This window comes from Colletotrichum destructivum, chromosome 12, assembly GCF_034447905.1.
Source record: "Colletotrichum destructivum chromosome 12, complete sequence".
Lineage (NCBI taxonomy): Eukaryota > Fungi > Ascomycota > Sordariomycetes > Glomerellales > Glomerellaceae > Colletotrichum > Colletotrichum destructivum.
In genome coordinates this window covers 146,140-167,044 of record NC_085907.1, presented here as the reverse complement: position 1 = coordinate 167,044, position 20,905 = coordinate 146,140, and the positions used below count along the sequence as shown (strand labels likewise).

The following is a 20,905-nucleotide window of genomic DNA, read 5'->3' as shown; positions in this document are numbered from 1 at the left end:
AAATGGTTACTACGCTGTTAACCTCAAATAACAGGACGTTCGTTAGCAAACAGGGCTTTGGTACTTTTCGCCTGCTTCTTGCGGCGGTGGCTTCCGTCATCTCTCCAGTTTTGCACGTCGCCATCGTTTGGTCGCTTGTTCCGGCCGTTGTTTGATTCAACATCCACAAACCACGTCTTCATGTTGTCTTTGCTAAAATTCCCTGTGATGTCCCTGCCGAGAGCTTTGCCCAAGCGCTCTTCGAGTCCCAAAATCGGCCAGATAGGCACTCTTGTGTACTCAATACGCATTCCGTCAGCCTCTCCCGTCGGCTGGGGGTTCTCGGTCGGGTGGTAAAACTTGCGCAGCAGCGCCTCCGTTACCACGCCTCTAAAGACAATGAAACACGGTGAGCAAAGGCTTTCGTCGTCGACAGTCAGAACATGCACCGCTACGTCGTGAAATGCGGCCTTAACTAAAGAGGACACGGTTATCGAGTTAGGTGACTTGGTAGCGGGCGGCATGGGCTCGTCATAAAAGGGCCTCTGCGCTAGAGCGAGAATGACGCCAGCCAGAAACGGGCCTTGGAGTGCGTTGAGAGGGGCGTAAGTCTTGCAGCATCGCTCGTTCAGTTCCTGGACTGACGTGTAGTGTCTCTCGACCCTGGACGTGTTGCGCCGTGCTGCGTCAACTGTTCTTGTGTCGACATAGGCGAGGATTGGCCGGCTGCTTGTAATGACTCTGTCAGCTTTGGGACCTGTAAGAACACCGAAAGTCCCCACGGTCCTTGCTGGTGTCGATTCGCGCGAGGTGATGCAATGGCTGCGCGATGGTGTTGCCTCCCAAATCACCTGCGCCTGACAGGAATTGAGATAGGCACGATGGCCAAAGTAGTGATGGAGGCCAGTATTCTTGGAGCAGGAAAGCTGACCACGGTAGAGTTGGGACATGGCGGTCCGAATCCATTTTGTGCGTTGTTCTTCTGTTTCCCCCCCCAGCATGTTGGTGAGAGCGTTGCTCAGATCTAGCGCCGATTTGGTTGGTACCCTGTGGTAACTGGAAGACGTGTCTTGTGATGATGTAGGGGGGGCCGGATTGTCGCATGGAGTAAGGTCATTGAATCTTACACCAAGATAGTCGAGGTGGAAGTGAGTCCAGCATTTGGGTTTGACAAAGAGACGAAGCCTAGGGTTTTTCACTATGAGATCACGAAGCGAGCCTTCATCGGGGCTGGCGAACGCGACGTCCTTCTCCCTTCTCGAAAGGCATGGCGGAGATTTGGCTGCAGGTTGGGGCCATTGTGATGGTGTACTCTGCTGATGACATTGTCGACGGTGCGGGTATACTGTTAGCGACATTGGCCAGGACGTCCGAAATGAAGGTGATGCAAAGGACAGGAAGGCGATGGAAAGGGGTTGATGGTTCAATATATATTTTAGTGTACTCGCAGCGACCAATGGGAAACCACTCCCTCACATGTACCTACAACCCCCATTAGATGACATGTGATCTAGAAGGTCGCTTGGCGGGTGCCCTGCTGTCAGAGCAAAACTGGAAGGGGAAAAAAAGCAAGGAGATTTTGATACCGCGTCTATGAGTCATGCTTTGAGGTCTCGCTGTGCAGAAACAAAGGGAAGTCATTGTTATACTAGATAAATCACTCTAATCAAGCGAAGGCGAAAGACGTAGTAGGTAGCCCCGCTGATGGCTGATGGGGCATTGTTTCCTGGACCCACCCCACGCCTGTTGGTTGGCGCGTATCATGCGTAGACTAATCAACGTAGGAGAGTGCGTGCAGGAAGCCAAAGGCTCAGCGGAGAAGACGGCCTCAAAACTCCATACACAATACCACTTAATTACTGCAATGCGTTTCTTATGACTATCGCGAAATGGCCCCGGCAGCAGCCAACGTACGTTTGATGTCCCAACCGGGTCACGCCAAGTGTCGGCCGAAGCCTCTGGTAGTGAATGCGATGCCGGAGTCAAAAACCCTCGGCAGGCCTTATTCTGCACAAAGCTGGAATTGCTCTTTCCTCGACAATCTGGTAGAAACAATCGTCCGGCCGTCCGTCGTGGTAAACGCATTGATCCCTCTTCCGTGCCCTATCAAAACCCTTACGCTGCACTGTTTGAGGAGGAAGCGCCGAGCGAGGTGTTTGGCATCGATACGACTGCGCTGCGGCGCACTGTCCCGGCCGCGGAGATGCAACGTTTCGAGCGCGCAATTCGGTATTATACACTTCTGTCACACGAGGTCTTCAGGTTAGTTGCAGACTCTGTGGCGATTGCACATCTTGCGGAGCTCTTACGATCTGGTGCGACCGGGTGTATCGGAACTGGAACTGATAGTCGCGCAAATCCAGAGGCAGGCCTAACGTTCGGAGTGAGGTGCATTGTTCGACGATTTCTCGGAGATCGGCAGGTCTGTATTTGAGAACCGAGGAGGGGTCCAACAGATTCCGCCGGGGGTCTAGGACTAGGGTCCGAAGCGTCGACCTGTGGCCCCTCACTTGCTCGAATGGGATGATATCCGATAGGCCACCGATGCAGAGGGCGACGTGCTGGACGTTACGTGCTGATCTTAGCCACGCAGTGAAGTTATCCGGCCGCCCTGATTCCGCATACGCCAAGATTCGCAACTCCCTCAAGTCGGGCGGCAAAGCGACGGCAAGTCTTTGGCAGAAGGATTCGGCCCCGGGACAGTATCTTAGGTCGAGTGTTGTCAGCGCATGTGCCTTCTTTGGATCGAACAGGGCCACGTTGATAAACGTCAAACTGAGTCGTTTGAGTCCGCTGAAGTTAGCGCGATTAAGAAGCGCCGAGGCCCTCGACTGGGTTAGGTTGCATGACAGCGTAAACGATAACTGGACTTCCGCCAGCGAGGCGCAGTGGTTCAAGTGCCATCGCACCCACTCGATGCTTTGTGGGCCGACAGCTCCACAGTCGAGCCGCTGCAAATTGGGGAAGACGACTCCGGTGAAGGGGTAGGCGGCACTCCATCTGTACGACCGAATGCCTTCCGGAACACCTGATCGGTCCAAGATGTGCCTCAGCGAGATGCCCAAAAACAACGAGTTCTCGCGCGTCCATAGGCGGTCGTCATCGACCACTACTTCAATGCGCTGTAGTAATCGATGCAAATACGAGGGCTGCATGAAGGTGCTGAGAAGCTTGATTATCTGCCGGTCCGAGGTATGGGACTTCATCCGGATTCGCAAGGTTCCGAAAAGCTCGGGCGTGGCAAGAGCGTGGAAAAATCGGCAGCATCTCGATGCCCTGCTCAGGTCTGACAACCTCAAACTCCTGAATATGAGCAGAAGTATTTCTGTAGGTAGTTTGTGCATGGTGAGCGGATATAACGGTGACGAGAACCAGCGCCAACAAACACGATACAAGAGCCAAAAGTTTTTGAGCTTCGATCAATCCCTACTTATGGCTGGAAACAAGAAGCATCTATATACACAGCAGCTTCTAACCCTTGGATGCTTGGTTCTCACAATCTCGGGACAGATGAATACATACCAGTCGTCATCATTCTCACACATACACCCACGTCCTACCCATATCGATGCTGAGATTGACGACTGTTTGTAACATGCCCCTTATTACTTGGCTAGTTCGAAAACAAACGGTTTGAGACCGGTTCGGGCTACCTACTCCTTGCTTCCTTGCCTAGAGGGATCATGTAATCGTGAAGCAACTTGGGAAAGATATCTATGCTGTGACTTTGAAATCGTCGTACTGGAAAACGGCATGTATAGGAAGACAGCCTTGGTTGTGTGGCATGGTTGTGTCCTACGCATGTCCCATGATGCTCTCTGGTGAGTCCATTTCGTGTGTTAGATGACACCATTGGACTTCCGAAGAAAGGTGGACTGGCCAAGACGTGCGGTTTAGTAAACATTCATGGTGCGTGTCTCCATTTAGTAAGATGATTTTATGCATTATCGCAACTTTGGAACAGATATCTATTCACTTACATAAACGACCTTAAAGGGTGAGAATAGAAGAACTGGAAGCCCGCTTTCTGGGGTGTTTGTACTTGGTGACTTACCCAAGACTAAAAGTCCTCTTATTGCAATAACTAAACAATCCAGGCATTCTGTTACTTAGGTAAAACCCCGATGAACTAGAGACAGGTGGCTTATGGAGACACGGGTGGTTGTCTGAAACTTGACATGTGCTGACCGTAGAAGCCATTGGTTCATTCGTCCTTTCTGGTTTCTATTAGGGTGTTGACGCACTGGCAGCGTTACAGGCCCTCCTGATCTTTCACTTTAGCAGAGTCTTGCCCAAGGCACTTGATAAACATTAAAGGCTAGTTTGAGTAGAAGGAGACGATGGGATTATGCTAATGAAAGATTTAGACCTTAGCCCTTAGCCCATAAGGGTAACACAAGACCTCACATAGAGGCCCCAAGGAAATGCGCTGAGCCCGTGATGAGTTCCAACTACATAAATTACTTAAATCCAACCTTTTTACTACTCCCTCATTGAGTCTAACGGGAAAAATCGTTATATTTCGACATGTGTATAGTGTTCAAATCTACCTTTATCGTTTGCGGCCATGTGGAAGAACTCATCATGGTATGCCAACGGGCCAAGCAAGCAAAGACGGATACATGTCCACACGAGAAAAGAAATCATGGTCTATATCACAAACAGAAAGGGGGATGTTCTGACAAACAAGGCTTCTGCCTCACGTGTATCGAATTCTTCAAACCGTACGATATCAGTCATTCGACCAGCGTCAAGCGGTACCAAAAATATAAGCAAAAAAACGGGTGGACGCGTCCTGTTCATCCGTCCAGGATCCCTCACGACTATTTGTTTCCTTATACTCTCATTGTGGTCCCCCGTTCAGCGTGTCCTGTCGATCCTCAACTTTGGCCAAAAGTAGACCGTCTTCATACGTCACGATCCCCCGAATACGTTAAAGGAATGCCGGCGCCGACGCCAGCAGACTTTCGTCGCTGTATCGCCATCTTTAAGGACGACATCGCGCCGAGAACAGCAGAGCCCAAGCCGCCACTAAATTCGTTTACACAAGAAGCGTGTATGAAGGAACTCCCGCTACTTCCGAAGGAGGCCCACGCTTCAACTTCCTCATCGTGGATTAAGCATCTTAAAATCCTTTGATGTGTCTGGGGTTCGGACAGCCCTTTGCGTGTGTCGTTCTTTCTTTTGCTTCCGTTAAGATTATAGATACCCCATCTGTTGTCCTGACCAGTCCACAACCAACAGCAGCGTAAGCAACTGTTTTCTCATTCTTGCGATCATTCAGTGCCTTGCTCATCTTAATACAGAAACCGGTCATAACGTTCGACAGTCGAACGTTGCAAGAATAGGAACCAGGAAGCTGTTTGTTTCATTTTACTGCTATCTCAGGCTATAACATGGATCGACTATACTTCCCTAGGTCCTAGTCAGCGTCCACTAGATAGTTTAAATACAGGGAAGCTATGTTCGCTATGAGATTGTAGTGCTTTGTGTTATCACGATGCCCCGTCCCAGCTGTTGTTGCAATAACACGGGAGGATGCAGATCTGAGGCCAGTAACGACATTGAACTTATACGCCGGCACTTATGATGCGCTGAATAAACTGAATCAACTTGTTGACTATTCTCAAGTAATGTAGCCTCTGTTAGAGCAGACTGAAGCACGTTATGCCATTCTCCCGGGGTCTACCGAGAGGCCCGTATCCTACGCCTCAGCATATGCTCGACCCGACGACGTGATTGTGGACCCGGAAATGAAGCGACCCTCTTGGATCATGAAATACGCGTACCTCTCAAGGTAAGCAACGCCTTCCAACTGAGGAACAACGGCCGTGATGAACGCGGCGTGCTGCTCGTCGCTGCCGACGTCGATGGCAAACTCAGTAAGCCAAACAGGCTTGCCGCGACATATCTTATGAACCGACGCCACGTGCTTCAGTAGCTCTTCCACTGAGTTACCATACCAATGGGTAACGCAAAAGTCATACTCGCAGCCCAGGCCGTCGCACGTCCACACCCACAACTCCAGCCAGTTAAGGCCCTGGCCAGCAGCAGCGCTGTTACTGATCGCTGGCGACCCGATCCTGGCCCTCCCGGCGTACTTATTGACGTACTCTACGTGGGCGGCGGCTGCAGATGCAGCGTCAAGGTTGCACTGGTCGGGTCTGTCGCACTCGTTGAAGCTGAGGATGTGTGTTGATCCACTCAACAGCATTGCATCCGCATTCTGCGGCCAGCGGCGCGTGTGTTCTTCTTTGGGACTCCATATCATCGGCACAAAATCGAGCGAATGTCGGATAAGTCCGTTGTCTGTGGAGTCCCAGTTGTATGCCCATGAACATTTTGTGCACTGCTTGCTGTCGGTGAACTTGTTGACGAGGTTGGCATCGTTATAGGCGAAACCGCGTTTGGTTCCCAGGGCGCCGAAACTGAGTCGGGAAGGTGCGAGGCTAGTTGGTTGGGCCAGTTCAGAGCTGGCCTGGACGGTGTCCTCTGCCGATGTGGACACGGTAGTAAGCGGCCCTCGTGACCTGGCACATGAGCATTGGCCATCGTTAGAATTCTCACTTGGGAATGCGGAGGTGAAGCATATCTTTCCGTCAAAGGCGAGTGCGCCCTTGGCCAAGCTAAGTAGGGTAAAGAAAATAAGAGCACGTGCCACGGACATTTGAGCGTTGGGACGAAGAGGTCGAGGAGACCATAGATAGACGCGCTGGACATTGATGCATCTCACATTATATGATGCAGACCTCGAACTGGGGGGATTGATGTCAGTGATGGGACTGAAAAGCTCCCTGTAAGCTCATGGTTAGCTTCTACTCGACATAACGAGGAAAACATGACGATCACACTTGTTTTGTAACTTGTCATGTTGCCTAGCTATATGAGTGATGCTGTTTTATTGTTCCTAGTGTTGTTTAGATGAGGAACCTGAAGTTAAGAGGTCTGCAACATGTTGTTAACAGCTCATTATCTCTCTAGCCAGTGATGGATGATTAGGATCTGTGTTCTGACAGTTTTTGAACTGTTTGATATACTGGTCCATGCGTTAGTAAATCACGAACATTCGGCTACGACGGCTGTCCATGGCAGGGATAGCCCGGACCAGACAAAATACCAAACAAATGCCACCGAGGTCTCCTTTGCCTTTGTTTGTCACGTCATTTCCTCTACGAGGCGATAGCCAATGTGTTCCGAAAGCCAACGGATGTAACTGAGTCATGTACAATGGTCGTTACGGCCGCTGCCGCCAACCTCCAAGTCCAATCTACTATGCGCCTGATTCTCCACATTCAGACTCAATGCAGCTATCCAGGGCAAGAATTTGTCGCTGTCCCTTGAGCCTGACAGACACGATCTCCGCACCAAGTCTTTTCCCGTCCTAGCACATACTATTCTCCAAAGCACCATGAGCTTTATCTTCCCACACTCCCAAGATGAGACGTACGAGACGTGCGAGACTAGCGCAAATGTAGACGTTTGCGCATCATGTCGCCTGAGAGACCTGGCCCAGAGCGACAACCCGAATCCGCTCCTCTCTGAATAACGTGGTTTTCCACGATCTGGCCTCCTCGCACTCCGCTGCGTTCACACCAAGACTCACACTCCGTAGTAAGACGGGGGGTGTCACAGAATGGCCGTGGCAGGGCTCGCAATTTTCTGTGCCAGTGGGCTACCGGCAGATCGCTCCTATGGTCAAAGTGATAATGTGGCTGGATGAGAATAGGAGAACGACGCGGTGTAAAAGTGGATTTTGATATAGGCCAACAAGGCGCATTCACAGATCAACGTTTCGTGGGAACGATCAGTGCCAGCAGGACCACGACCGATTTGAAAAAGCCAAAAAAAAAAAGAAGAAAAAAAGATTTGTGATGTTTGCTAGCCTGTGGGGCTGCTCTGCTTGCGGGGCCCGAATACATCCCTAGCTGAAATTGTTGGTTACTACTTGTTGGTCACAAGTTGAAAGGATTTAAATAACTCGTCATCATGACATAATCCTCAGTGAACAGCTAACAATTACGCTGACTTGACTGGTACGCGGTCTAGATAACTCATACTCCCGCAGCTGCCTACAATAAGGGGTTTGGGTACGGGTCAAAGGGGTTGCTATGAAAGTGTTGGTCCTCGTCACAGCGAGATGGAACATTTGTCCTAGACAGTATCGCCTTTGACCAGTCTGGCGCGACCTATATTCAGCCGCTCGTAAACTAGTGTTGTTCCATCAGGATTGATAGTTGACCCCTGTTTCAGGATCAAACAGGCAGAACCAGCAAACAAAACTGAACCTGAATCCCGGCCTATTCGTGGAGATGGATTGCCTCGACCAAGAATTTCAGTCATCACCTTTCACTGGTCAAGGTGATATGCTAGACACGGCCACCGTTATGACGCATCAGAGGCAAACAGTAGCTTGACCGGAAATTTGGTCAGAGAGAGAGTTCTTGTTGAAAAGTGCAAGTCTAAGGGCGAGAAAACAACATGGCTGCGACCATCATCTGACAGACCAATGCCTCCTGTATACGATACTGCACAAACAAAAGACGCGCATGCTTTCGAGCGTGGCCGATGTCCTGCGACTGGGTATCTGACAAAGGCTTTGATCGGCACCAAGCCTCACTCGCAGCCACGACTGCTGTGGCGGTCCAGTCTATGTCAAGCTGCGTCATGCCATACAAGCATAGGTTCGTGACGATCGAGGAATCCAAGAGGGATTCATACATCAAGCATTGGTCCCAGCCATCGTCCAGAAAGAGGTCATAATCCAATGCGCGCAACAAGTACACTTCGTTCGCCCAAACGATCTCTTCGAGGGGTAGACCGGGTGTGGACGTTCTGTTCCCGCAATTGAATATCGCTTGGGTGACTTCAACCGTTTCTTCTCTATGACCCATGAGCTTGATGGACACTGAAAGTGCCGCTTTAATCAAATCCTCAGTAATCTTGGTCTGGTTTCGCTCGATAAGTTTCAAGTAGCTCAGGGCGCGGACCAGGGAAACTTGATTATATTGATAGGGGGAGCATAATAGGAGTTGCTTGAAAAGGGTCAAAGCTATGGTGCCCACAATCCACATTGTCAATGGAAGTCGTTGCATTCCCACTCACTTAAGTAGTTTTGACTAGAGTATTGTACCTGTAAGACTTGCCGCATGGGTGCCCCCTACATTATCATCTCCCTGTATATGTAAGATCTTTGTTGTTGATCATGGCTTATGTCAAACAATAGTTTGAGCTACTCGGTCTTGCATTGGGCGTTGACTAGGGATCGTGTGTCTTTTGAGAAACTCGTCCTTGGTACCTGTTGAGATCCTACTATTGCGCCTCTTTTACAGAATCATTGCCTTGATACTATCCTAGTCCGAGTCGTCAATGGGGTTCACAAATAAATGGCCGTAGACCTTCTAGGTATTTCGTGATGGAGCAGGCAACAGTGCCCGCCGGAATCTGAAGCATTTTTCTGGGCCTAGCCTTCGCCTTTAGTAGCAGGACACGGTACCAAAACTGCTCTCAGTGTAAAAGGAGAGTCCAGCACCATCAATTCGACAAATTTCCACACCGATAGAATCTTCAAAATATCAGTTAAGAACGTAGACATCTCATAGACAGGGTATTGGAGGGACGGCCATACGATCGTAAGCTGATGTGATGGAGTCAACTCACCGCTTCTCAATTAGCATGCCCTAACAGTAGATCTGATGTTAGGTCGTCAAAATCCACACAGAAGGCCGGGCTGCTCGGCACTTCATCATCAGGATCTTCTTCGCTTTCCAACGAAGGCGGGAACATGCGGGCAATATGTTGGCGGTGAGTAAGTAGGCTGTCTTCGGTTGACGTGGAAGATGATGTCTTAGCAGATCGCCCCGGATTTGTTGGCGGAGCCAACGGCAACCATGGCGTCTCATTGAGCCCGCTAGACTGCCCACTGCCCCTGGAACGCCTTTGAGAGAGCGCGATTGCATACTCGGCGCTGCCAGGGTGTACTTCCGTACTGGGATAGCTGGTTTTTGGCTCCAGAGCGCTGTTGTTGGGTTGAAATAGAACGGACGGATTGATGTAAATAGGATGTTCTGGGCCGAGAATTTGGTCATGACGCTGCGTAGTTGACAAAGATTCTACGCCGCTGGGTAACATAGAAGGTGGGGAAGAAACGTTGTATGCCTGAGTCGATCTTTCTTCACCTTCGGTATCGGCAACCTTGAAATCTGGAACTGTCGCATCGGTTGAGGGTTCAGCGGCAACAGTGACCAAAGCCGTAGGGAATGACCAGAGCGTGTCTTTATCGTTTGAAAAGAACAGAAAAGAGTTCAGCTCCCGAAAATAGACAGTAGCTGGCCCATTCGGCGTTGTTTCGCTCGACACGTGCAACACGTTGTCAGGAGTTATGACAGTTGCCGTCGCAGACTCTTCAGCCACGGTTTGTTGCTGCATGACTTCCTGACAAGGCCAGTATATGCTCATGTCTAGGTCTCTCTCTGGCTGCTGGAGATTCATGTAGGCTTCGTGAGGGCTTGGGTTGCATTGGTTGCAGTTGTGCGAATCGAAGCTTTCTGCCGCGTAGAGTGAGTACGTCTTAGGAACCGTCGTGGCGAATGCAGTAGCGATGGCGTTGCTGACTTTCGGCCAATCTCCAATAGTCCGAGGACATGTGACAAGCATTGAAAGGTTGCAGTCGTCGGACTTCACCTTCTTTGGGGGCCGCGAGTCGGTGATGGTGGGAATCTCCTTTAGTTGGTGCTTGATGGGTCTAGATCTCGTGGCCATGTTCGTCCGTTTGAACCCATTGTTTTCGGCGTGCGTTGACAGCGAGAATGCAATGTTTCCCTCTCGAAGCGGGCAGAAGTCTGTGCGGTGCATTTGGGAGCCTTGACGTTGGCTGGCGATGGATTCGAGGTGAAGTTTTGTGTTCCGGATGCCAGCACGTTTTTTCGGCTATTGCGCCAAGTGACCAGCTCGGGGACACTGATAAGGCAGGTAATATGGATGGCTACCTACCCGGGGCCGTAGGCCAAGCCAGCGAAAAGTTTGCTGTTTGAGATTAGCGGCAGATGATGAATATTAACGAGGGGTGTATAGGCTTCGCTGCGGCGGCCGATCACGGTGTACTGCAACCACGTGTTAGATTGACCACTTTAAGAATGGCTGGGCTTAGGCAAATCCAAAGTAATGTTGTTAATGGATGAAGAAATTAAGAGGTGCTGTGAGGGTTATGTGGATTTATTGGCATGCTATTTACTTATGGTGTCGGTTGTTGGCGCCAGGCGTCACTCTATGGTCGTCGTGTGATCCTTGGGCGAGGAGGACCTGGAGAAGGAGAAGAAGCGCGCACGGATGGGGAACCGCGCGAATGACCGTATTGCAAAAGGACCTCTCAAGCACACAGATTCCGTCTACATTCACCATCTTGATATATCCAGGGCTTCGTTTTGTCGGATCTGTTTCGTAACGTTTCAGCCGTTTCTGCCATTTTCGCGACTACTCTGTGGTCCCAAACATAGCTGCAGTTATCGAGTCATGGAATGTGCTAAAGATGCACAGCTCCATTGAGTCAGAGGCAGAGGCAGTCAGAGGCGGCGGTAGTCAGAGGCCACTGTTCACGTACGGCCTTTCTTACTGGGTGTCCCTCGAGCACCTTCAGCCAGGGGTTTCAAATTTCCCTGCTCACTGTCCAAACATCTCGTTTACAACTGGGATGGCAAGGCATTTCGGCCAAACGCGGACTCCCGGCCGCTGCTATACGCAAGGCTGTGGTTTCCTGCGACGAGCCAATTGCCCTTAACGGGGCCGAGACCTGGTATGGAGGCATGACAAAGCCAGCCCCTGCCCGAGCCACCAATACCGACCGCAATTTTTCCTCCCAGACAAGCGCAGTCAGCACAGGCCAGAAGAGCTTTGCGTGTAAAGTCGAAAGCGTCATCACGACAGCGGCAAGGGCTATCCTGCCGGCCTGGGAAACAAGTCCGACACGCAGCCTCCTTAGGGATGCTGGACTACCACCAAGCAAAGTGGCCCTGGAAGGAGTCCGCCTACGCTTCGCAGCGCGCCTAGGGAAGGTCGATCTACAACACCCTCTTGTCCCGAGGCTCTCCCAACGAGGGCGGCAGCAGACGAAACTCCAAAGGACTGCAGACCTTGCACCAAAATGCCCGAGACCCGCACTCATCCAACCTAATTACCTCTCAGGGTCACAAGACCTCATAGTCCTGCAGACTAAGAACGAAGCAGCCAAAGCTTTCCAGGCCTGGCTAAAGACCGTACCAGACAACCACATGGTGGTTTTCTCAGATGGCTCCAGAGTGACGAACGGAGCCTAAGGATAAGGGTTTGTCATCTACCGCAGCAACAGGCGCGCTCCTGTGGGAAGATCTCCAAGCGGAGCAATAGGCCAACTGGGTCGTTAAGACGTAGCCACGGCCGGACGGGTGGCTTCCCGGACGGAGTGGGTTTTTCGGGGCAATCAAGGAGCACGACGCCAAAGAACCGGGGGTGGTCCGCATCTACACCGACGGAAGCGGCATCAACGGCCACGTCGGCGCAGCCGCGGTAATCACAAACCCACCGGTGGATGACATCGACTCAAAGCGATTAGAGTGCATGGATACATCCGCATCCTCCACTGGATACGCAACAGAGCTCAAGGGGCTAGTATTAGCGCTACAAATGGTTTCCGACATACACAAATCGTCCAACCGCCCTGTCAAATGCGCCATGTTCACCGACAACCAAGTCGCCATCCAAGCGTTACAAAACCCCAAGTGCCCGTCAGAATAACACATCCTCATCGATGCGATACGAGCACTCGAAGGAGTCCGTAGCCGAGGATGGGAAGTCCAATTTCGCTGGATCCCGGCGCATGTCGGTGTGCAAGGCAACGAAATGGCGGATCAAGCAGCCAAAGAAGCCGCCGGCTTCAGCCCCAACGCGGACGCACACGCCGCACCGCCGCCGGAGCCGAAGCATGCACGGACATTCACGGCAACCACGAAAACTATCATCCGCCGGGCAATGAAATACAAGTGTTGCAGGCTGCTCGCCATATTCGGGGCGGCTGGCGAATGGGGAGCAAGATCGATCATGGTCGGCGGTGTCCTGGGCTTCCTCGGCGACGGGCTCGCCGCCCACGTCGATCGTTCGATCGGATCCTTTTAGGTGTACCTTTCGCATACGGAGCGAGCACCAGGTTGTGTTTTGATCTTTCCATCCGTTGATGCGCCAGTGGGTGTTATCGAATGTGGGCCAGTCATCGGTAGCCGTTGTTGGGTGGCGGCAACGCGACTACCTAACAAGGTTAATAAGTTAACAAACGTGGTTGAAGCGGCGGCCCCCAACCACTACCTCGTTCGCTTTCGACCTTTCGAGACAGATGTCGCTTCGCGAATCCCGTCGATCGTAACAAGGGTTGTCGGCCTCGAAGGTCATGATCGAACAGGTGCGTGAGCCCGGCTTTCTTTGCGGATTCTGCGCACGTAAATTGATGCGACGGTCGTGACGGGCGTCTGCGCACGGGGTGGGTATTATCCAGGCTGCTGGCGAGGCCCAGGCCCCCTCGGTCGTTTGCTGATGACATGGTACTGGCGGAGGACGCGCGCAAGGCAGATTTCGACGCGCTTGCTGTTGGCCCTCCAAGGTGGACAAATGTCAAGGTTTGAATGACAAATCGATGTGTACGGCCGAACCGTCACGCACCTCAACCAAGTTGGCGACTAATCAAGGAACCCTTGCCAAGCCTGTCCCCCTTCTCTCCAGCAAGCCAAACAGGGAAACAGCGCACATTTCACATCAGAGTTCATAGCAGGAGAGCGCTCCATACCTTACATCAGACTGTGTCCAGGCTTGTCAACATCTGGGTGAGGTGACAGCGTCACCATACAGAGGACGCTGAGAAAGCCAGCCCATCTATTCCCTTAATGGTGAAGGCGGAGTGGAATCCGGCACCGTTGGCTCGGGCAGGGCACTCACGAAGCAGGAAGCCTGCGCGAACCCAGCCATAACATCATCATGGCATTGCTACCAGATTGGTCCTGCTATTGCAACAGCAACTTCGTCGACGCAGCTCGTCGTGTTGCTGCCGGGAGTCATTTCGCTGAGATCGCCCGATCTCTTGCGATGGCACTTCTCTCTTTCCTTGTTTTCGTTTCCTTGTCATATCCGGATGGCTGTGTCCGCATCTCACAGTTAGCCATGTGTACGTCATTTCGCCTGCGCCTTTTGGCTGCAGATGGCTTCGGTTGCACCTAATAATGATTGGCGGTTTGTCGCTACGACCGCTTGGCAGCCAGCGAATCGTCGTCGTTGACCCCCGCAGGGGCGGGGCTCTTCTGTTTGTCTCATTGCCGAACTTGGTAAATTGTCAGTACTCGAGTACCTGGTGACCTGACGGATCAAACAGCGCAATCAAGATACCGCCCACATCTTGATAACATGATAGCCATGCCAGGGGTGCCCTGTCTCCGTTCTATCAGGAAACTGCCGATTTCGATTAAGATCAGGGGCTTCCTCATGGTTTCCTCGGGCCATTCTAAAATTGCTTTTCGTGGTCGCAAGTCCTCTTGGATCGTGGTCCTGGCTGACGAGCGCTCTAGATGCGGTTCACATTCTCGCCAAGTTGAAGACATAACTCTCGTATCGGCCCTGAGTTATTGACGCAAGCGTGCGATCCGAACAAGACATATCCTAAATTCTGCCTTGGTCTGCCTGGAGAGTTGTGCCTTGTAGGCCATGCTGAATGCTGCGATTCATTGCATGGCTGTGAGCAGAAATCGAAACTTGTGTTTTACCAAGGTTGGTTAGTGAGTGATATAATAAGAGGGTCCTTCAGCATCAAAATAAAGCCTCCTCTCCAAGTCTGCCAATGCGATGATCGACCCAACATGCTTCCCGGGTGCTAGGTGCATTTCGACGGGGAGTTACCCACAGCATCACCTTCTTCGGATCTTGTAGGGCCGGCATCTAGCAGGCCCAGCACTTGATGCGGGCAGTATCCAAAAGAAAGGGACAGGAAAATGAAATCGGAAGCATCTTCAACGGGATTCGATTCGCCTTAGCTGGCTCCTATTATTCCTGTCATTTGAGCGAAAGAGGGGGAGTGCGGAAAAGTTCCCTTGCCCCGTCCACGCTAGGCTACTGCGCAGTTGCTTTTGAGATTTAATATCCTGACATACTAAATGGGGATATCACAACTTCCAGGTGTGATCGTACTGTCAGGGTTCCAAGGGTCGACCTAACTTGAAGGATGAATGGTTCGTTTTGCTCTACGATTCCCGCCCACCCTTGTTCATTAACTAGCCTCTGTTTGCAGTTGCTCTGCAATGTGGAACGACCTTGTTGATCATGGGACTCCTTGCAACCTTAGGTTTGCCAATTTTTAACTTGACCGTTCACCGGAGAGATGGTAAAGCGGCCGATAGGTGTAGGTGCAACCCCTCGAATCCACATGGATTACCATCCAGCAATAGGTGCCAAAGCGGTGGACTTCGTTTACGAGTTACATCTCTGCCACTTCGACAGCTAAAGTGACACGCTTCGTTCCAGTAGTATCGTTATTGTTGAATCAACAGATTGTAACCATCATTTCGAACTGCTTTGCTGCAGCGTCCATCAACGCCACTCCGTGTTTCGCGATGATTCTTGGCAGCATGGACGAGAACAGCACCGGACATAACAAAAGTCGCTTGCTCACCTGACTCCTTAAGTATACTTCACACATGCTGCTTGACCAGTGACTTCTGATAATACGGTTCGTGACATCACCGATTGTAACAAACAGCAGCATTGTGACTTAACCCCTTGCGACGGCTGGTTCGCCATGAGTTTGCCATGGGCTTTGATGTTCTCCTAGTAGCGTACAAAATGGGACCAAGTCCAAGACCAGAAGTCGGAAGTGACCAGGTAACTCAATAAGCCCTCGTGAACGTGGTAATGGACCGGCAAGAAGAGATCCAAACGTGGCAGGATATACCGCGACTTGATTTGCATTCGGACCCGGTTAAGGCCACGCAAACGCACTTCTCCACGTCACGGCACCTTCAACACTTTCCGTTGTTTCCCCTCAATTTCTGTGATGAATATCAGTCGAATCCCACTAATGGGTATCAATTACCACCAAATACCTTCGATTCAACGGAACTCTCTTTTCAGAATGGCCTGAGCTTGCTTTCTTCTTGCGAGGAGCCCTATCGTATTGAAGAGCTACCACCAGATCATCCGACCTCAGCATGTACCGAGTTCGAAGATAGGGATCGATTCATCATCGAAGCTCGCGCGGAGAAACTACCATGGAAATCTATCTCAAAGACGTACCAAGATTGTTTTGAGGTGTCGAACGCCTCGACACCACAAGCCCTGGTGATGAGATCGTCTCGCCTCAAGAAAATGCACCCGGAGCTGCGAGCCGGGGGAGGTAATGTCTCCCCAGTTGTCAAGGAAGCGAAAAAAGCAACAGCTCCCCAAGACAGGAGAAGTCGACAGGCAGGTAAATTGCATACGTTTACCATGATAGAGGAGGATAACAAAGATGAACGAGCAGAGGATGAAGATACGGATCCCCATGATCATTCACAAGAAGTATCATCGACGGATGCAGTCCTGGCCACGGAGAAACTGCTCAGTTTCCTTGTGCACCCGGATGTTGAGCATATAGTGAGCCCGGATGACTGTATGGCGCTTGTCAGAATCAAGAGCCGGCTTCGAAGCCAACTTGGACTTGGCCAAGGGTAGCTGATGACTCGTAAATAAAGTTTATGACATTAGATTACCGATACTGTTGTGTTTGTCATAATCAGCCCCGGAAGGACATAGATAATGTACAGTGATAAAACAACTTCATTATTAGAAAGTTGCAAGCAACCCCGTACTTGGCACGGCCTAGAGTGAGTAATCGAACTTCATCTGAGCGCGCACATGGCCATTGATATCAATCACCCCTACCCCCGATGCCGCCACGCCCGGCATACGGCGGAACGGGGTTTGCCAATTCTTTTCTTTCCCCCAAAATCGAAGAGAAGAAAAAGGCGACTTGTCCATCTTGCATCAGTTCTCTCTCATCTTCCCAGGTCTTAGACTTACTTTGCGTATCTTCTGCACAGTCAAAGCCGAAGTCACCTATAGACATTACCTAATGGTGGACCTGTGCTACAGCAGAAAGGGCTTTGCGCTGATAGTCTTGTCGCCAAGGGTAGTTGTATCGAATTTCGAAATAAAGCGGAAGTGTTGGTAGTAAAAATGTCGTGAGAAGAGGACTTAGGGGTTGTATCTATTAGTGACCTCCCCTCCCTGGAACCATTTATGCAACGGGAAAGGTCCGCTAGGATCTATATAAACAGGCGAATGGAGCTATCATAACTCGGTCTGCAACATTGGTGCAGCCAGATGTGCCCGATGAGGGCTGGGATGGTCTGGCCTTGCCGGACGCGGCCGGGAGTGCCCGGACGAGCCTGGGCGGGCTGGGCGGGCTGGGGCAAAGAAGCAGTCTTATTATCTCCTGTTCTACATGGCATTACTACAACGCACAGTACCCAGAGGTGCCGGGCGCATCATGGATATCATGATTTGTCGTGAGCATGGGACACAGGATCGTATCTATAAGTGACCCTAGTCTCTAGGACTAACTATACAAAGAAAGGGTCTCCTAGGATCTATATACCCAGGTGAATAAAGATATAAAGGTATCATGAGTCAGGCTGGAACACTGATGTAACCAAAATGCCCCGATGGAGGCCGGGAAGACCCGGACAGACCGGACAGACCGGACAGACCGGACAGACCGGACGGGCCCGGACGGGCTGGGGGCATCACGACAACTGTGCTAACAAGAACAATAACAACAAAATAACTGCACCCAAATCCGATGGAACGAACGAGATCGACCACTGTCACTTGTGAATAATACTAACATAAGTGTTTGTCACTTGATCAGAACAAGTCTGTGCGACGCTCTGACTATTCGTTAGCCCGAAAAGGGCTGCTTATCAGATCGCGGTGGCAAGGTGTTTAAAGAAAACCAAACAAATCGCTGGTAGACCTGATCCCCCCTCCCCATTCCAAAAGAGCTAATGCTAAGGAATCACGTTTTATGTTGTTTTCACGAGCGGGCCTGGGCAGCTAACTGCGCCGCGAAGCGAAATTTAAGTAACAAGAACCCTGTCTTACCATTATTCTGTTTGCATTATTTAGTCACGATGCACAGCATCCAACTGCGCCAGCTGACACAGGCACCACATGCTTACGCGGCTGTCCAGAGAAACATTTTGGTTTAGCTTTGTTAGACGGCTGCTGCTTCTACCCCAGTCCAGTGACCCTGTGTTCAAGGAGAGGATAGCCCTTGTTATCATTTCATTTCACGTAGATCATAACAGCCGCATAATATTGATTAGTTAGACGTTATATTAATGAGATTGTTTCAACTGGCTGTAACATGCAATCATCACAATGTTGCTAAAATTCTCTATAGTCCAGGTCATCTCTCAAGTAAGAATCGGGGTAATGCCTGAGGATCGTCCCTGGTATGGTAAGGGCCGATGTCGCCTAGTGTTTAGGAGACAAACCAAAGTTGTACTTCCTGACTTTAGATATATAAGGTGACCCGAGGTCAGAGTTCGTCAGTGCTTATCTTGAAGGCTCTCGACTGAACTTTCAACAAAGAAGAAGTAAGATCTTGTAACTTGACATATCTTGAAAAAGAATAAGGATATCTCTTGGGCAGCACCATGCCGCATCCTCTCCCATGTAAGACATAGATTCCCTTCATCTCTGATCTACGTGGCTGACCCCGGCCATACCAAGCGGTTTTCCATCGTTTGAGAAGTTCATACCTGAGTTTGAGCTTCCTTGCGGCTGCTCTCGGCACTAGTGCTCTTGTGCTACTTATCCACGAATTCCCCGGTGACACTCTCTCATCAGGGCCTCTTGCGGCTTCTTTCCTAGCAAGCTCGGTTATTGTCGCGTTTTTTACAGTTGCCATCACTACCATGCTATCATTTCAGTTTCGAGACTATCAGACGCCTACCTCGGAAGACTTCGCTGTAGCATGGGCACCCATTGCAATGGCTGATTTCGCACTAGTCGAGTTCGTCATCGGGCTCCTACTTTGGTTCATTCCTCGGCACAGTTGGTGGTCTTTGCTGTTTGTTGGCGTGCATCTAGGGGTCTTGATTCTCATCATGGCAGAAATCACGCTCTGGATCAGGACTTCGAAAAAGAATATTGAACTTCAGGCCAGGAATGATGATCAAATATAATTCTTAATGTATTGCCAGAACTTCACTCTATATCAACTTTGCTGTCCCAGTCTACTATCAGATAGGCTTATGGATGTTAAAGAACCTACGGATACTTATGGCCTCCAGATTGAATAGACTGGGCGCACACAACCGTTACCTGTCTCATATCAATACTGTAAACTCATTTCAACTTCAGAGAGACATTCCCAAGCCACTTTTAGAGGCGCTGTGAATTGTACGAGCATTAGGCCAGATCAGATTGACATATAGGTAGCGGGTTTTTCAGAGATAGACCAGCGGTAGTAGATATATAAGGATTACACATGAACAAGAGTTTTTACCTCCGCAGGAAAAGCGCCTTTCAAAGTGTAGTTCAAATTTCTACTGTGGATTCTGTACACACAAGCTCCATTCCTTCAGATAACGCCACATCCATGATGCAAGGCCCGCCTACCTTTGGCGACATCACCGTCACCTTAAATCTAATCTTATCGTTCCATTTTAGCACCGCGGATACTCCCTGACTGCTTTTGTATCTTGCCAATGGAATAGTGCAATGTGAGCGACCTTTGACAAGGTACGAATGGCTCCCAATCGGCTGTTTTTGATAATCACCCTCTGCTGGTTGGCCGTCAAACGCATCATATTGACCTGTGGATGCTGGCTTTCTCAGCTACCAATTCAAACAGAGTATTGAGTGATAAGGGCTTGCTACCTCGGCATGGTTGGCTCTTTCGTGCTCATGTAGAAGGGTGCATTGTTGAGATATTTTTTGTTAGTAGCGTTATTGCTATCCTTACACTACAATGCTCCAATGTCGCTGGACTAAATTTCGCCGGACGCATACGTATATACCTATTTGATGTGGTAGTTCTACACAGCCCTGAGGACTTCCTTAATCACTGGTACGAGTGTAATGACAGTTCCACTGATCGTATTTTACGTAACATTTCAACCCCTACTGTGAAACCTTTAAGAAATGTTACGTCTAGACAAATCGACTTATCAATGGAACAAGAAAAGTTTTAACTTGGTGTACAGGTTTTTCAAAAAGGCCGCAATGTTTGCGGCTACAACGATGTTCGAGCGTAGCGAGGTTTTGGGCTTGTTAGCTTTCAATAACGAAGCCGAGGTAAGCACAGCTGGACCAAGAAATTCTACAATTTAGAGTGGTTAAGAATGATTACTACTATCCAAGCTATCCGTTTTGATAGTAGTAGAGGCAACATAAATCTAAGGGTGGAAGTCGTTGCACTAGGTCAGGAGAACACCTGGAGCTTCTATTTAATAGTTCATAGGACGCCAGATAATGAATTAAGTCAACATACCCACTTTCGGACACCCCCCACATGCGGACACCCAAAAATGAAGCCATCTCCAACATCACCACTATTTTCACTTAATTACTGCCCTCTTCTAGATGCCACTACAATACAGTCTTCAGCTTCACTAGGTAAATCAGACTCGTTGGATTCACCTGCAGTATCTTCTTTTTCACCAGCCTCAACCTGCGCCTTCTGCACGTCTGAGATAGTAGCAAACTTGGTGTTAGAATCCAGCTGGACTGCCTTCCTCTTTCTGACTGCAGTATTAGTCACTTGGGCCTGCAGAAGCTCCAGCTTGTGCTGGGCAGTAGCCAGCTCATAGGCCTGCTTGCTGAAGCCTTTTTTCACCTTCATAAAAAGGAGGCGTTGAGTACTGGCGTCATTGTCCAG

The 20,905-nt window shown here is 50.2% G+C and overlaps 10 protein-coding genes across 10 annotated transcripts; 5 read left to right on the top strand and 5 right to left on the bottom strand.

The window, feature by feature from the left end:
* Positions 1-1,339, bottom strand: CDEST_15494 (uncharacterized protein). Its single transcript, XM_062931650.1, has one exon. It carries the CDS (start codon positions 1,335-1,337, stop codon positions 24-26), a length of 1,314 nt encoding a protein of 437 aa, XP_062787701.1. The 5' UTR covers positions 1,338-1,339; the 3' UTR covers positions 1-23.
* Positions 1,340-1,961: 622 nt separating this feature from the next.
* Positions 1,962-3,323, bottom strand: CDEST_15493 (Putative F-box domain, leucine-rich repeat domain superfamily, F-box-like domain superfamily; the record flags this gene model as incomplete). Its single annotated transcript, XM_062931649.1, has 2 exons — positions 1,962-2,165; positions 2,289-3,323. 2 exons carry the CDS (start codon positions 3,321-3,323, stop codon positions 1,962-1,964), a joined length of 1,239 nt encoding a protein of 412 aa, XP_062787700.1.
* A 1,240-nt stretch (positions 3,324-4,563) lies between these two features.
* CDEST_15492 (uncharacterized protein) lies at positions 4,564-5,118 on the top strand (the record flags this gene model as incomplete). Its single annotated transcript, XM_062931648.1, has 1 exon — positions 4,564-5,118. One exon carries the CDS (start codon positions 4,564-4,566, stop codon positions 5,116-5,118), a length of 555 nt encoding a protein of 184 aa, XP_062787699.1.
* A 565-nt stretch (positions 5,119-5,683) lies between these two features.
* CDEST_15491 (Putative glycoside hydrolase superfamily, asl1-like, glycosyl hydrolase catalytic) lies at positions 5,684-6,646 on the bottom strand (the record flags this gene model as incomplete). Its single annotated transcript, XM_062931647.1, has 1 exon — positions 5,684-6,646. The coding sequence occupies one exon, from the start codon at positions 6,644-6,646 to the stop codon at positions 5,684-5,686; it is 963 nt and encodes a 320-aa protein (XP_062787698.1).
* Positions 6,647-8,438: 1,792 nt separating this feature from the next.
* Positions 8,439-9,050, bottom strand: CDEST_15490 (uncharacterized protein; the record flags this gene model as incomplete). Its single annotated transcript, XM_062931646.1, has 1 exon — positions 8,439-9,050. The coding sequence occupies one exon, from the start codon at positions 9,048-9,050 to the stop codon at positions 8,439-8,441; it is 612 nt and encodes a 203-aa protein (XP_062787697.1).
* A 592-nt stretch (positions 9,051-9,642) lies between these two features.
* Positions 9,643-10,830, bottom strand: CDEST_15489 (uncharacterized protein; the record flags this gene model as incomplete). The annotated part of the gene is made up of 1 exon (XM_062931645.1): positions 9,643-10,830. One exon carries the CDS (start codon positions 10,828-10,830, stop codon positions 9,643-9,645), a length of 1,188 nt encoding a protein of 395 aa, XP_062787696.1.
* Positions 10,831-12,567: 1,737 nt separating this feature from the next.
* CDEST_15488 (uncharacterized protein) lies at positions 12,568-12,796 on the top strand (the record flags this gene model as incomplete). The annotated part of the gene is made up of 1 exon (XM_062931644.1): positions 12,568-12,796. The coding sequence occupies one exon, from the start codon at positions 12,568-12,570 to the stop codon at positions 12,742-12,744; it is 177 nt and encodes a 58-aa protein (XP_062787695.1). The 3' UTR covers positions 12,745-12,796.
* Positions 12,797-12,799: 3 nt separating this feature from the next.
* Positions 12,800-13,546, top strand: CDEST_15487 (uncharacterized protein). The gene has a single exon (XM_062931643.1). It carries the CDS (start codon positions 12,850-12,852, stop codon positions 13,120-13,122), a length of 273 nt encoding a protein of 90 aa, XP_062787694.1. The 5' UTR covers positions 12,800-12,849; the 3' UTR covers positions 13,123-13,546.
* Positions 13,547-15,891: 2,345 nt separating this feature from the next.
* Positions 15,892-16,689, top strand: CDEST_15486 (uncharacterized protein; the record flags this gene model as incomplete). The annotated part of the gene is made up of 1 exon (XM_062931642.1): positions 15,892-16,689. The coding sequence occupies one exon, from the start codon at positions 15,892-15,894 to the stop codon at positions 16,687-16,689; it is 798 nt and encodes a 265-aa protein (XP_062787693.1).
* A 1,988-nt stretch (positions 16,690-18,677) lies between these two features.
* Positions 18,678-19,208, top strand: CDEST_15485 (uncharacterized protein; the record flags this gene model as incomplete). The annotated part of the gene is made up of 2 exons (XM_062931641.1): positions 18,678-18,696; positions 18,754-19,208. 2 exons carry the CDS (start codon positions 18,678-18,680, stop codon positions 19,206-19,208), a joined length of 474 nt encoding a protein of 157 aa, XP_062787692.1.
* Between the last annotated feature and the right edge of the window lie 1,697 nt (positions 19,209-20,905).

What these genes read in the sequence shown, in the direction of transcription:
- CDEST_15487 (XM_062931643.1), top strand. Translation starts at nt 12,850, where the DNA reads ATGGCGGATCAAGCAGCCAAAGAAGCCGCCGGCTTCAGCCCCAACGCG.
- CDEST_15494 (XM_062931650.1), bottom strand. Translation starts at nt 1,337, where the DNA reads ATGTCGCTAACAGTATACCCGCACCGTCGACAATGTCATCAGCAGAGT.